Here is a 14,737-nt window from a genome sequence, read left to right as displayed (position 1 = left end):
AATTAAATTGGATTTAAAAAATTGAAAAGGAAAATTGGATAAATTAGAAATAAAAAATAAATCCAATTTTGTTTTTTGTTTTTTTAAAAAATAAGAAAAACAATTTTTTTGAGTTAAAGAATAAAAAAAAATTACAAACTTGGGGAAAAAAAAGAAAAGGAGAAAACAAACGAAAAAAAGAAAAAGAAAAAGGAAGAGGCACGTGCCGTTTCCTCCACAGCACCCTCTACTGTGGGATCCCTAACAGTATGTTCTTAGGATACCAAATAAAGATTTCTGCATTCATTCTTAAATGATCGATCATACTCGAATCAAATTTAGTTTGCAAGTTCAACATAGTGTTTGCAAATACTCAAATATTAATGATTATGAACTTTCCATAATCATTTTATTTTATGCATTTCCAAACATTGGCGACATCAATTGCCCAAAGATTTAGGAATGAAATAGTTTTACAGTAGAAACAGGAAAAAACCCGAAACCCACTTAATCTAAGGGCATGATTGGTATGAAAAAATGAAATGAGAATGGAATGGGCATTTCCATCTCATCCTCATACATATGTTTGGTATGACCCTTGGAATGGGAATGACCATTCTCATGGGAATGGTCATTCCATCCAAAAATGGATGGAATGCATTCCCACTCTCCCTTTTTATTTTTGTAAAATATTTTCTTCTATATTTAGTTTATTTCTAACAATCTAACCATTTATAATAATAATAATAATAATAATAATAATAATAATAATAATAATAATAATTAATATTATATGTAAAACAACAAATTATTATATAATTATTTACTATTATGTATAATAATTATTATCACATATAAATCCTTATTAGTATTATGATTTATTTATTTATCTATTATTATTATTTATAAAATATTAATTAAAATTTTATTTATTTATTATTATAATAAAAATATATTATATTATTTATTATTATTTTTAATTATTATTTTTACTGTTATGATAATTAATTATTTTTATTATTTTAAAAAATATTATTGCATTAAAAAATAATTTAAAAATTATTCATATTAATATATAAGTTAAATTAAATTAAATAAAATAATTTTATAATATTATAAATTTATTATTTAATAATAATAATAATAATAATAATAATAATAATAATAATAATAATAATAATAATAACACATATGAGTAATAATTATTTTTTTATTTTTGTTTAAAAATATTTGATTATTAAAATAATTTCATTCCATTCCTTTTAATTTTTTTCGATACCAATCATTGGAATGGAATAAAAGTATCATTCCATTCCTATTGTCATTCCATTCCAAAGTTGATTCCATTCCTTCCTTATTTCATTCTAACGTACCAATCATGCCCTTAGAATTCAACCCTATAATCATAATCCATTCAAGATTCTTCCAACTGTTAGTTACTAGTTGAATAATGATACAATTCAGAATTACGTCAGAAAAACCTACTCAATTTTTTGCTGATCAGGAAAACACATTATAGCAAGAGAATACAAGCAAAGTCGTATGTAACAGCATTACATAAATAAAACAACTACCACAAAAAACATGAACAGCAGTACAGCACGCAACGAACACATTAGATGCAATGATGGAGAAAACTCCAGATTTTTGGTTGATCGTGCTTTCAAAAAATAAAGCAGTCTCCCAATTACCCAAGTCAATCCAGATGTCCAAGCCTCCAGGTAGCAAATGAACCATCGCCGGTTTCCATCTTGACTGAGTTGCACAAAAACATAATCAAGAACATGGAAACCCCCAATCTTTATTTGGCATCCTAAGAACATACATGAAAATTTAAATAAGAGAGACATATAAGTCTTGATAGAACCACCTCGACACACTAGGAAACGGTACATCATCTAAATAGCAAATGCTCGAGGAACTCACCACCATATGGTTCAGGTATCACTGACAGTAGACAGCTTGATCAATAAAAGGAGGAATTTGTTTTATTTCTGTACCCAGCTCCTGCTCAATCCTGTACCTGAAAGAAAGGGCAAGGCAAGCAGAGAAGAGGGGGAAAAAAGGAGATTAATACCGAAATTTAGTCTCTTACTATCAATGAGGTGAACGTGTTTCAAGTGCAAACCAAAAAAGAGAAATCAAGCAAAATCTCTTTTAGGGAGAAAGATTAGACATACAGTTTGAAACGGTCTTCGTAAGTGATCAAATTGACAGCCAATCCGAGATGCCCAAATCTCCCCGAGCGACCCACCTAAACAAGTAGACATACCAACATTATTTCACTATATAAAGTTCCAGTTCTTGGATCAAGTCCCAAGTATTCTTTGGCGAGTTGTTCCTTCAGAAGTTAATTCCACATACCCTGTGAAGATAAGTTTCTGAATTCTTAGGAAAATCAAAATTGATGACGACGTTGACAGCTTGTATGTCTATTCCTCTCGTAAATAAATCTGTAGAATACACAAAAGCAAATCTTGATATTGCCGAACATAGTGTTTAAGCACACACAAATACTAGTGTCGCTTCCATTACATTGATGTGACAGACTTTGAGCAATAGAATTTCATCAAGGCAGAGAGAAAAATCAGCAGTATACCAGTGCAAACAAGATTCCTGCAAGCACCGTTTCGGAAGTCATGAAAAACCCTGTTGCGATGATCTTGCAGCATCTTAGCATGTATATAGAAGCAAGAATAACCCAACTCAGTGATTTTCTTTGCTAGCAACTCCACTCGATTCACGGAATTGCAAAAGATTATTGACTGGTTAATTTGCAGCTGTAAATGCGTAAAAAGTGTTACAAATTTCCCATAAAGAAGAAGGCTGCCATAAACAAGACTTGAGAAGTTACAATCAAACCTTAGAGAAAAGCGTATTCAGGCAATGAACTTTCTGTCTTTCTTCTACAAAAGCATAATACTGGGTAATACCTTTGAGTGTGAGTTCGTCCATTAAATTAATGACATAAGGTTTATGCAAATATCTGTCTTTAAAATCTTGAACGGTCACTGGAAATGTTGCCGAATACATCAAAATTTGCCGATTCCGAGGAAGAAAAGCTATCAGCTGCGCTATGGAAGGTTGAAACTCAGGAGATAAAAGCTTATCCGCCTGAAAAATTAAATTCATTAAAAAGATAGCATATTTTGAACACCAGAATAAGCAAAAGAGAGTCGCTATAATATTTGAAACTATGGGTTTGGCAGTCATAGGATACATTGAATCAGAATGATACAAAAGAGGAATACTAAATAGCCAAAAATAGCCAAAATGAGGGAAAAGAGTAACAAGCCACAAACCTCATCCATAACAAGCATCAAACAATCCTTCAAAATGCATATTCCTTTTTTGGTCAGATCAACTATCCTCCCCGGAGTTCCAACCAGTAAATGGACAGGTTGATACAATCTCCTGATATCATCCTTCAGGCTGGTTCCTCCTGTGGTCACCATCACTTGAATTTCCAAGTGCTTTCCTAGTTCCTTACAGACTTGAGATGTCTGAAGTGCTAATTCTCTAGTTGGTACTAATATAACAGCTGCATTCATTAGTAAAAACACATAAAGCTCAGAATAAGGACATAACATCAAAGTTAACTACATCAGATTTAATTGATGAATTTTCACAAAGATAATCGATGATCAACATTCACTGGTCAAAAAACGTAAGACATAGACAGAGCAGGAAAATGATATCTTTCAAGTCAGACGATGTTTTGATGACATTAGTGAATAAACAGTAAAACCCAACAATTTAACTAATTAGAAGTGTCTTTGATAATTAATCGCTTAAGAACTACAAATAACTTCATGGAAAAATGAAATCAGATAAAAAGATAATCTAATTACTCTGTGCCAGATAAAACAAAAACAACTGGTAAGTGTTGTTGATAGCATAACCAATTGGGGAAAACTAAAAACTTGTGCATATAAATAGTTTCAGGGAACCATCTGTGGAGGTGATAACATTTTTTACATCATCAAATGTAAAACAAAGTTTCAGGTACTACATCAGCAGACACTAAACTCCTTCTCTACATAATACATATATAGTTTTTGAGCCAATAATTTGACCTTTTGTAGTTTGCCCACAGAATCGGATTAGTCAAGTAACAAAATTCCATTGGGTTTTACTAATGATTTTTTTTAGTAGATTCAGATTGATTATCAGCAATTCAAAATTTGGTTAAAATTTCAATCAGGTCCATAACTTTGAATGGTGATTGAATCAGACAAGGAGTGAGCAGAGATCCTTGACCTGGCAACTCATGTTTTCTATATTTTGACTCACATTCTTTATCCCTCCCTAGTAGTGATCGAAAATTCAAATTAATAGATTAAGGAAGTTTCATAAAAAATACTAGTTTATTAGAAATTTGCAATATTTCCTCAACCAAACTGGATTGAAAAGGCAGAGTTAATGCTCGTTTACTCAAAGATTAAAGATTCACTAGTTTTGAGGTATTTTAATGAAGCGAGATAAATTTATCCCGCAAATCACATCAGTAAACACTTTCACAGGTTAAAACGAAAGATTGATTATATTTAACATACTCTGGTTAAAATGACAGATTGACAATATTTATTTTCATACAATATTTTGAACCGCTACTCATATTATCACAAGAAAGAAATTTTCTGTACAATTGGATAAATAGTTCTTTATACAAAAAAATTACAGGTGCATGGATACCTTGAATGACATTGTTATCTGGATCAATTTTTTCCAATACAGGAATGCAAAATGCAGCAGTTTTCCCGGTACCATTTTTAGCCCGGGCAAGGATGTCGCTACCGGTAAGAGCAATCGGGATACTCTCTTCCTGGATGGGAGAAGGCCTCTCAAACCCCTTCTCGTATATTCCCATCAACAGTTCACGTTTCAGAAAGTAATCTTCAAACTCATTTCCTTTTGTTGCAGTTACATCCTGTACGGAAGAAAGCATATTGAGCAATGGAACAAAAAAGCAAGCTAGAGAAACAAGCTTTTTTCCTAGGATGATTTTTCTGAATTCATATTAAGAGGGAGAAAAGGAGGATGAGCTCATTTAACCTGCCACATGAGCATTTATATTCCGCGTGTCCAATACAATGCATGTATATATCTACGTGCCATTATACGTGCATGCGCTTTGTTGTATATGGGGCATGTATGTGTGTCTGCATTCTATTACAGCTATTGACACTTAACAGAGAGTGAAGAAGTAATGAGCATGCAGCAATCAGTTGGAGGAAATTGGTGACTTAGAGCCTCGTAGAAAACGAGGAGAAGACAAAGGTAACATGAACTTCCATCATTCTCAAGATCACTAAACTACCACCCTTTGTAGATGAGAAATAGAAGTGGCTAATCTTTCCTAATAATTTTAATAATAAAATACACTATATTTATAATAGAATGCAGTGATTCAAATAAGGAAAATCAAATCCTAACAAAACGAGAAGATCACATTCTAACTATAAAACGATCCTATTTACTTAAAACTTAAATAAAGGATATGATAAAAACAAATCCTATTAAAGATTATACGAGAATAATCCCTTGGGCTTGAACTTTCCATATTGGTGCAATGGAGGCTCATGACATATTACTGCTGCAGTCATACGTAACCAATTAACTGTCAGCGATATCAGATGACAATGCTGGTGGCCTAAGCACATAAAAGAGGAGGAAAAAAAAGGAAAAAAGAAGAAAAGAGAGTTTATATACCAGCCTCAATCATGAATGCCCATGATTTCTATATTAATTGAAATTTCCCATTCCAAATATATGACCCCCCTTCACTTTTGGTCACAAATTCATAACTTGGATACGGTAAAATCATTAAATATTATTTCCTTGTCTGGAATTCTGGATTAAATGTCTGCACAGTTGTATTAATGAGGCAGAACCAAATTTTCACTTGCCTGCTAGATTTACAATCTAATGAGAGTCGAAACTTCTTATAACACTGAAAACCCCTTTTTTTGGCTGCCAAGTACTCCACCAGATGAAGTACTTGACCAACTTATCTCAATTACTAAGAGAACAAATATATTATAGGCTATCAAAAGAACCTAACCAACAACTCACATTATACAGAGGGAATATATAAGTGAACAACCCAAATGTAACCATAACTAGTAACGTTCACCTTACCTCAGTCTTATACCGGGTATCAGGTGGCGGAATCATCAATTGAGCCTTCCAATCTCTTGAACTAAATGGCACAAACAAAGTATAAAAGAGTCAGTTTCCGTCTAGCACCCGCTGAATTAAATATCGAGTAGTCGAGTTATTAGTTTGTCACTAAAAACAAAAGAGGTTAAAGGTTCTCACGGATTCTTAAGAAAACTAAGATCAAAAAGCTAGAAACAAATAATCCCTCTCTCTTCGATTTTCGGAGAAGTGCAAACTTTTCTTTTCGGTAGTAGAAGTGAAGCTGGTTAGGTTTGCTCGTTCGGAAAGAGAAGTAAAAAACAAAAACAAAAACGATGAAATTAAAAGCAATTCAAAGATCACATTCTTCGCACAAGAACTATTACAGAAAAGCTGCAACTTTTCACATCAATATCCATGAAGTTGAAAATAACCAAAACAGTGAAAAACAAGCCAACGTTGCATGAAACACAAACATTTATGGAAGTAACATAGATAAGAAATTGAAAAAAAAATTCCTTCTTATAGACAATGAAATAGAAGAAACGTACATGGAACCGATGGCCTCAGCCTGAACAGTATTTTCGATTTCATTAGAAACAGTGGAGGCGCCAGGGTTCCGCCGCATCCACTGCTGCGGCTGCTGATTCTGTACCGTCCGTTGAGGGTACGGTGGCTGCATTTGCGAGTAATGCGGGTTCCTGTTGTGAAAATTAGGGTTCGGGTTTAAGGTTCCGCCGCCGCGGCCATTGCCGATCCCTGGTGGATACCATCCTCGCGTGTTATTGTGATTCATCAGAAATTACACCGATTAACTGACTCTAAAATCCAATAAATTAGAGGAAATGAAAAGGATTCACCCTGAATTTTTAAATTGGTTTCCTTTGGAAGAACATGTGTGAGAGAGAGAACTGTGCGTAAAAATAAAAGTAAAGAGCCGAGGGTTGCGAATCGCGGTCCGGCATTTTTTTGTCAAATAAAAACGACCGGTCTAAAATTTATATATCTTTACTATATTATAATTATAATTATAATTATAATATTATAATATATGTATAATACTATCTTATATTTCAAAAAAATAAAGATCCTCCATGTGGTTTAATATTAATTCTGGATCTTATCTAAAATATAAATTATATGAAGGATGAAATTCTTAATAGTTTATGTAAACATTACATTTAAACTCATTAATAATGTATTGTACTATATGCCATTAAATTAAGTCTATGTCATTTATATATATTTTTATTCCAATCTATGTCATATTTTAGTAAATAAGTCTACTTTATAAAGACTAGCGAACGAATCCCACGGTCTATTATATTATATTTTATTTTAATCAATAAAAGTATAGAATTTTGAAATTCAATTAGAAGTAAGGTTACAAAAATAAATTAATTTGGTGTATCTAGGGATCAAAGTGATTTTATAAGGGACGTAAATTTAATTAATAGTATATATTATAAATTAATATAGCACTTGTTTTTCGAAAACCTAGAATTTGATCAACTAAAAACCTTATCCGCATGAAAAAACTCATTTAATGATAAACAAGTAATAATATCATTAATAATTATATATATCAGTGGATCGTGATACATATGATGTATTTAATTATAAAAAAATTAGAGAAAGAAGTAAATTTTTTTAAATTTTACAACGAAACTTTTTAATTTTTGAAATTGAAAATAATAGGAGAGAAAATAAAATTTAAAGAAAAAGGCGTGGTGTGTACATAATTTGTTTGGGAAATTTAAAAAAAGTTTGATCACCACCACGCCAAAGTTGGTTAATACAAAAATTTTAAATAATCAATAGGATAGATAATGAGGAAACTTTCTCCATTTCATTTTATTCAAAATAACAAATTTATTTTTTTTAAAAAATCTGAAGTGATGCCTCAAACCAAGTTCATACATAAATAACAACATTTGTTCCAAATTTCTAAGGTAAATCCTAGTTAGAAATTTTATCGTTTCAATTAATAAATCATTTCCATTTCAATCATACATTTTATTCATCTGTACTTAATAACTATATCATTGCTCAGTTGAATTCATCATGAAGACATATCAAACGTGGTTTAGCTCTACATTTATAATGCAAAGCTCACTTTTGTGCAGAAATTAATTCAGTCATATAGACGCGAAAAAAGCGTTGTCTATGACCTTTTTTTTATAGTGACATGCATACAATATTAATACATTCAACGTACATCCAAAACTTAACAAATTAATAAGCTCAAAAAATTCCAGCCAAAATAAGGCCTACATGATATCTTGTATATTTATATAACATCCAAACAACAATATATATATGCTAACAGTTAATTCAATGAAAGAATTACAAAATAAAATCATGTATGTATGTATATATATCATCCATATTACTCCTGAGCGACCTCCGACGAAGGCTCCTCGTGCGGAGGCTGCTGCGGTTGCTGTTCATGTTCCTGTTCCAGAAGCAATGCATTTTTCTTTAGGGAAGTAGTCTTGGTGAGATGAGAGTAGCTTCCCTTCTCCTTGAAGAGCTGGGCGAAGTGAGGCTTGCAGTAGAGGATCCCGTCCAAAGCGGCGTACGACGAAGGTGTGATGAAGCAGCCTCCATGAGCACATCTGAAGCATGATTTGTGGTAGAATTCTCCCTCTACTGTTACCTGCATGCAAATGAACGTTAATGATGAATTCATGCATCAATATTTTTTGGTTAATGCTACATGTACACGGAGTGTTACACATGTCACTTAAAATTACATGATTGACATACATGTATTTTTGAAAGATTTTTTCCAAATAAAGTGCAGAGGCAATCATGTAATTTTAAGTGACATGTGTAACCCAACGTGCAACACTCCGTGTACATGTAGCATTACCCATATATTTTTTTAAGAATTTTTTTTTTATTCCTGATATAATTAATGAGCACATCATGTTATCAACAATATATATATATATTGGAAAAACTGCATTATTGGTCCTGTAATTTTGTTACTTTACGATTTTGGTTTTCTATGTTATCATATTTAAGTTTTAGTCTTGTGATTTTTCATTTTTTGGCAATTTTAGTCCGTTTTCAATGAGAGCGTTGACGGGACATTATACACATTAACACTGCAAAGTCTGCAATGGTTCTATATATGTGAGAGTCGAATCGGAGAAAAACCAAAATTGCAAAATATATATATATAGCGGACTAAAACTGAAATTTGATGTCATAGACGAAGCCAAAATCGCAAAGAGGTTGCCAACATATAACATAATCCTTTTTATTCTTTGCCTTCATGATCATAGAAGTTGTGCTAAGAGTTGTGGTGGATTAGATATCATGTGTATCAAATTAATGGTAAATGAGATCCTACTTGTATAGACACTGCCACACGGAAGATCCAAAGGTGGAGATTTATCAATTCATGTGAGTCCACTATTTTTTCAGTGAACCCCACATATATTCATAAATTTCTACTGTTAGATGCACTATCAAGATCGTGTCTATATATATATAGGGTGAAATTTTCCAAAATTAAGTTAAGAGTGTTCAAACTATGGATAAAATCAAAAAAATCATGTACCCAAACTGAAGACACCAAACACTAAACTAAACCAAAAACGAAATTTTAATTTTAAATTTGGATATAAATGTTAAAACCAAACTTTATATAGTTTGATTTCAGATTATATATGTCTAAACCACATAACAAAAAAACCAAAATTTCACTAGCTTAATAATTTTATTTGTATTTAGATTATATATTTTATTTAATGATATTTAGTGAATGAAAAATTATTTTAAATAATTTTCAGTTGATTTTTGTTTATTTAATTCATTTAGACTTTATATTTAAAGGTTTTTACTAATAAATTATATAAATAGATAATATATTATATTTTAAAATATATATTTATTATTAATTTAAATAATTGTCAAAACAAAATTAATTAAACCGAAATAACCGAACCGAATCGAAATAAACGATTCGCATATCGGATTATATATTTCTAAAACCGAAATAGAATAAAACCGAACTCATCGATGAATACTAATAACCAAAGTGATTGCGAACATAAAATAAAATCGTTTATGCAATAAATATCGCGAGTGAAACGTTACCTTCTCCAGTGGGTAGACGGTCTTCTTGCATACTGCACATTTTTCTTGCGTGCCGGAGAAGAAAGACGATACTTTACTAGGTGTTCTCTCCTGCAACATATAATATATTTACGTGTGTGTGTAGGACATGGAAAATGAATAGGAGAAATTAATTGTTCATTTAATTGAAAAATAAAAATAATATCAATTTCATAATATATATAATATATATGTGTGTGTACGTACGTACCAGTTGCTCTCCTTGCTTGGCAGCTGATAAGGAAAAAAAAAAAGAAATAAAATAAGAGCCCTATCGTGACAATAATCATGCATATATAAAATAAATCTGATTAATAAAATAATTGTGACAATGAGTACTTAGAGCTAGTTACATGGTGGAGTAAGCTTTTTAGAAGTGAAGCTTCCAGTTTCTTTGAAGAGTTGTTCAAAATGAGGTTTGCAGTATAAGTTTCCATCAACAGCTGAATAGTTGCTCATCTGCCACGGTAACAAACATATTTTAATATTATGATATGATATGATATGATAATCAATTAACAACAATATTATATTTGTTAGCATATATATCATGTGATTCATAAATATACCAAGAGGGAATTAAATTAAATGACGATCCAAAAACCTGCAACATCAAAGATTTGTTAGCATGTATATATATATATATCATGTAAAAAGATATAAAAAAAGGTGAAAATTAATTAAATAAAGGAAAAATTGCTTTTATGGTCTTGTATATTTGTCATTTTGCGATTTCAGTCCTTTATATTTTCAGATTTCATTTTTAGTCCGCTATCTTTATTTTTTTGGCAATTTTAGTCTTTTTTCTGACGTGACGCTGATGTGGCACCAATTCAATGCTGATGTGGAGCTGACGTGTACAGTATCACGTAAGCATTTTCGAATAAAAAGGACCGAAATTGCCAAAAATCAGAACATGCAAGACTAAAACTGAAATATGAAAACATAAAGGACCAAAATCGCAATATGACAAATATACAGGACTAAATTTGCCTTAAATAAATATAAGAATAATTACCGCAAGACGTCCACTGCAATGACTGCATTTAAAGCAAGTCTTGTGATAAGCAACTCCATCAGCAGACATCATCTCAGCAAAATGTACAGTTTTATCGCATGCCTTGCATTTCTGAGTCGTCCCATAATGAGCCATTTTGTCTTGATTTTTGCACTAAAAATCTACACTATTTTTTTTTTTTTTTGGATGAGATATCGTTCAGGTGAAAAAATGTTTCAAGGGTTATTGAATTTTGTGGCATTGGAGACAGGCTTTGCATGTATCGCATAGTTGTTAAAAACGGAGAGTGAGAGGTTGGGGATTTAATACCAATTAGTGGAGGAGGTTAGTTTAGCCTAAGCTACAAACAAGGATATGCTGTGGAAGATCGCTACTTTTGCTAATTCATTATTATAAATGAGATCTGTTATTGTGAGTGGACCACAATTTACTAAAATTTAAGATTAATTACTACTCGTAATAAGTATGAGTAACAGCTAGAGAGGATTAAGAGTCTTGAAATGGAATGCAGTACACAAAAACTCTCGTGAGATGATATCACGTCATTTTTATGAAACAGATTTTTCATTCGACTCTATTCGTGAAAAAATATTACTTTTCCTTGTAAAATATGTGTTTGGTCGGGTGTCTTACGGAAATATATCCGGAAATCGTTGTATGTATATGAGACTTACTCATGAATGTTGTATGACCAGAATTCAAGGATGAGATTTCAAAACTAATTACTTTTTTTTTTTTTTAATTTATAACAGGATAAAATTTTGATTGTTTCTTAGATTCTAGACTAGGCAAATTAAATGTCCGGGAAAAAATCAATGGGCAGATCGAGTGCTACGTACGTACTGATTTGATTTGGGAGATTAATTGAACTAATTATTTGTTTGTAAAATTTTTGGTTGAATTTGTATTAATAAATTTGTCCAAATTAAAATATTGTATAGACAAGACATGCCACTCAGCCACTGGTTGCATGGTTAATCTAATCAGATCGCATAACCCTATACTCGAAGAAGAACGTGGATTAATTTTGATCAAAAAAAAAAAAACGTGGATTAATTATGTAATTTGGCCTCTTCTTCTGTCAACTCCAAAAATAACGAATACGAACGACCAGCCAATATTTATGCAGTGGACATAATTTATATTAGTAATCATGGCACACACGGTACATGTACATATAAAAATAAATTTAATAAAATTTTACAAAATGAAATTAAAAAAAAACTATTGTGATTTTTTGGTGAAAATTTTCTGTTTTGAATGATTTTTTGGACGGTGACAACTGACAAGAAAAACATTAATTGGAAAATAATTTGCACGAAAAGATAAAATAAAATCAACAAATCAAGTGTAAATAAAAAAAAAAAACAAATTAAGGACAATTTCGGAATATTGAAAAAGGTAATTTCATCAAAAGTTAGTTATATTAGGACTTAAGGATGACAATGGGGTGGGGTGGGGTGGGGCGGGGCGGGGATGGGGATGCCTCCCCTATCCCCGTCCCCAAATACAAAACCCGTCCCCATATCCGCCCCATTTCCCGTTATTTTTTATCGGGGATTCCCTATCCCCATATTCGCGGGGACTTAATCCTAGGGATGGTTTTTCGGTATACCTTACTAAAAATATTGGTATGAAAAAAATTCATACTGATACCAATAACGAAATTCCAAAATTTTGGTATGGAAAAAATCCATATTGATACCGTATAGATAACGAAAAAAAATTCGGTATGCCAAAAATTTTGTATTTTGGTCCGGTATGACAACAGTTAATCCACATCCCCGTCCCCATTCTCGAATATATATATAAATATATAGATTTTTAGTTTTATTTTTATATATATTATTAGTCAATTTTATTGTAAAATACATAAAAAAAATTGGTGTACAAAATTTTGATTGTAAAATTAAAATTTAACATATATATTTAATAAAAAATATCCATGTCAATCAATTTTAATATTTAAAATAATTTATATATTATTCAAAAATTTATTAAAATTTGATAAATAAAAAATATTTATACTTTTATTATCGGAGATGTTCGGGGATGGAGATAACATCCTCATACCCGCCCCAATATGATTCGGGGATTTTTAAAAATCCTCGAACCCAAACCCATACCCATACCCATACCAAAAAAATCTCCCCCATACCCGCCCCATTTCTTATTTTCCCCGCGGGTCCCCGAACCCTTGGAAAAATTGACATCCCTATTAGGACTCTTGTTTTATCTATACTAGTAATCGTGACACACATGATGCGTATTCATAGAATATAAAAGATATTAAATAGAGTTTTATAAAACTATAAAACACTATATAAAATCGATGTGATTTTAGGTATAAACTTTAGATGATTTCGTGGATCGCAGAAAAAAATTGAAAAATGATTTGCACATAACGATAAAATTAAGGAGTAAAATGTATTTTGGTACACGAACTATTGATAAAATGTCATATTGGTATACGAACTATTGAAAATGGCTTAATTGATACATGATCCAAAGAAAAGGTCAATTTACCCTTAATATGAATTAATATTATATTAAATAATTTAAAAAATCATATTTATTAAAATTTAATATATATATATATATTAATAAAACCACAAACTCAATAAATAAATCATATGCATGTAGAACTAAAAATACTCATTAATAAATTATTTATATTTTAAAATTTAAATAATTTATTAATGAAAAAAATACTCATTAATAAATTATTTATATTTTTAAAATATAAATAATATATAATGAAATGATATTTTTTCTATCAATGTAAATAATTATCCATTTAAAAAAATTGATATAAATTATATATTAATAAAACCACCAAGTCAATAAATAAATCATAGGACTAAAATATATTTAATAACGATAAAATATAATTAAATAAATATTTATTTATTAATATTTAATTCAAGTGCGAGTAAAAGTATAAATTTATAAATTATTAAATCAAATGGAAAAATTATGGGTTATTAGAACTACGTAAATCGAGACAATGAGTGAAATTTTTTTTTAGATTTGTTTTTTCATTATCTAGTCTTTAATGTTGAAAATTTTTGTATCAATTTTTTAAAAATTAAATGGTGAATATGTTTGTTTCAATCATTTAAACACAAGATTATCACACTCCGTGATCTATATTTTTATCATAACAATATATTACAATATTTATTGTATAATTTGACTTGACAATTGTTTATCATTATATATATATATATATATATATAAATTTTTAATAAATATGATATTTTAAAATTAATCAATATAATATTAATTCAATTTAAGGGTAAAATTTACATTGTATTTGGATCATGTACCAATTAAGCCATTTTCAATAGTTCATGTACCAATATGCCATTTTACCAATAGTTCGTGTACCAAAATACATTTTACTCTAAAATTAAGTGTAAAAAAAGAAGCCAACTAAGGGCAGTTTTGGGCTTATGAAAAGACGTCACA

At 30.4% G+C, this 14,737-nt stretch overlaps 2 protein-coding genes across 2 annotated transcripts; both read right to left on the bottom strand.

Annotated features, from left to right (window-relative positions):
• Positions 1-1,383: 1,383 nt before the first annotated feature.
• LOC140880432 (DEAD-box ATP-dependent RNA helicase 8-like) lies at positions 1,384-7,043 on the bottom strand. Its single transcript, XM_073284870.1, has 10 exons — positions 6,672-7,043; positions 6,121-6,181; positions 4,675-4,909; positions 3,282-3,520; positions 2,842-3,093; positions 2,579-2,759; positions 2,344-2,432; positions 2,160-2,233; positions 1,906-2,002; positions 1,384-1,792 (listed from the first exon to the last, which is right to left on the bottom strand). The coding sequence occupies exons 1-9, from the start codon at positions 6,914-6,916 to the stop codon at positions 1,924-1,926; spliced, it is 1,455 nt and encodes a 484-aa protein (XP_073140971.1). The 5' UTR covers positions 6,917-7,043; the 3' UTR covers positions 1,384-1,792; positions 1,906-1,923.
• A 1,357-nt stretch (positions 7,044-8,400) lies between these two features.
• LOC140860557 (LIM domain-containing protein WLIM2b-like) lies at positions 8,401-11,401 on the bottom strand. The gene is made up of 5 exons (XM_073263564.1): positions 11,267-11,401; positions 10,602-10,707; positions 10,460-10,482; positions 10,231-10,320; positions 8,401-8,779 (listed from the first exon to the last, which is right to left on the bottom strand). Exons 1-5 carry the CDS (start codon positions 11,399-11,401, stop codon positions 8,510-8,512), a joined length of 624 nt encoding a protein of 207 aa, XP_073119665.1. The 3' UTR covers positions 8,401-8,509.
• Between the last annotated feature and the right edge of the window lie 3,336 nt (positions 11,402-14,737).

This window comes from Henckelia pumila, chromosome 1, assembly GCF_033568475.1.
Source record: "Henckelia pumila isolate YLH828 chromosome 1, ASM3356847v2, whole genome shotgun sequence".
Taxonomy (NCBI): Eukaryota; Viridiplantae; Streptophyta; class Magnoliopsida; order Lamiales; family Gesneriaceae; genus Henckelia; species Henckelia pumila.
Note: the sequence above shows the minus strand (reverse complement) of the source record. Positions and strands in the feature narration are given on the sequence as shown.

Bases quoted from the DNA above. Each gene is read 5' to 3' on its own strand.
- LOC140880432 (XM_073284870.1), bottom strand. From the start codon at position 6,916: ATGAATCACAATAACACGCGAGGATGGTATCCACCAGGGATCGGCAAT. The intron at 2,760-2,841 runs GTTTGATTGTAA...ACGCATTTACAG, and splicing joins TGAATACGCTTTTCTCTAAG to CTGCAAATTAACCAGTCAAT. The intron at 2,234-2,343 runs GTATGTGGAATT...CTACTTGTTTAG, and splicing joins CAGAAACTTATCTTCACAGG to GTGGGTCGCTCGGGGAGATT.
- LOC140860557 (XM_073263564.1), bottom strand. From the start codon at position 11,401: ATGGCTCATTATGGGACGACTCAGAAATGCAAGGCATGCGATAAAACT. The intron at 10,708-11,266 runs GTAATTATTCTT...TTACCGTGGCAG, and splicing joins ATTGCAGTGGACGTCTTGCG to ATGAGCAACTATTCAGCTGT. The intron at 10,483-10,601 runs GTAACTAGCTCT...TTTCCTTATCAG, and splicing joins TAAAAAGCTTACTCCACCAT to CTGCCAAGCAAGGAGAGCAA.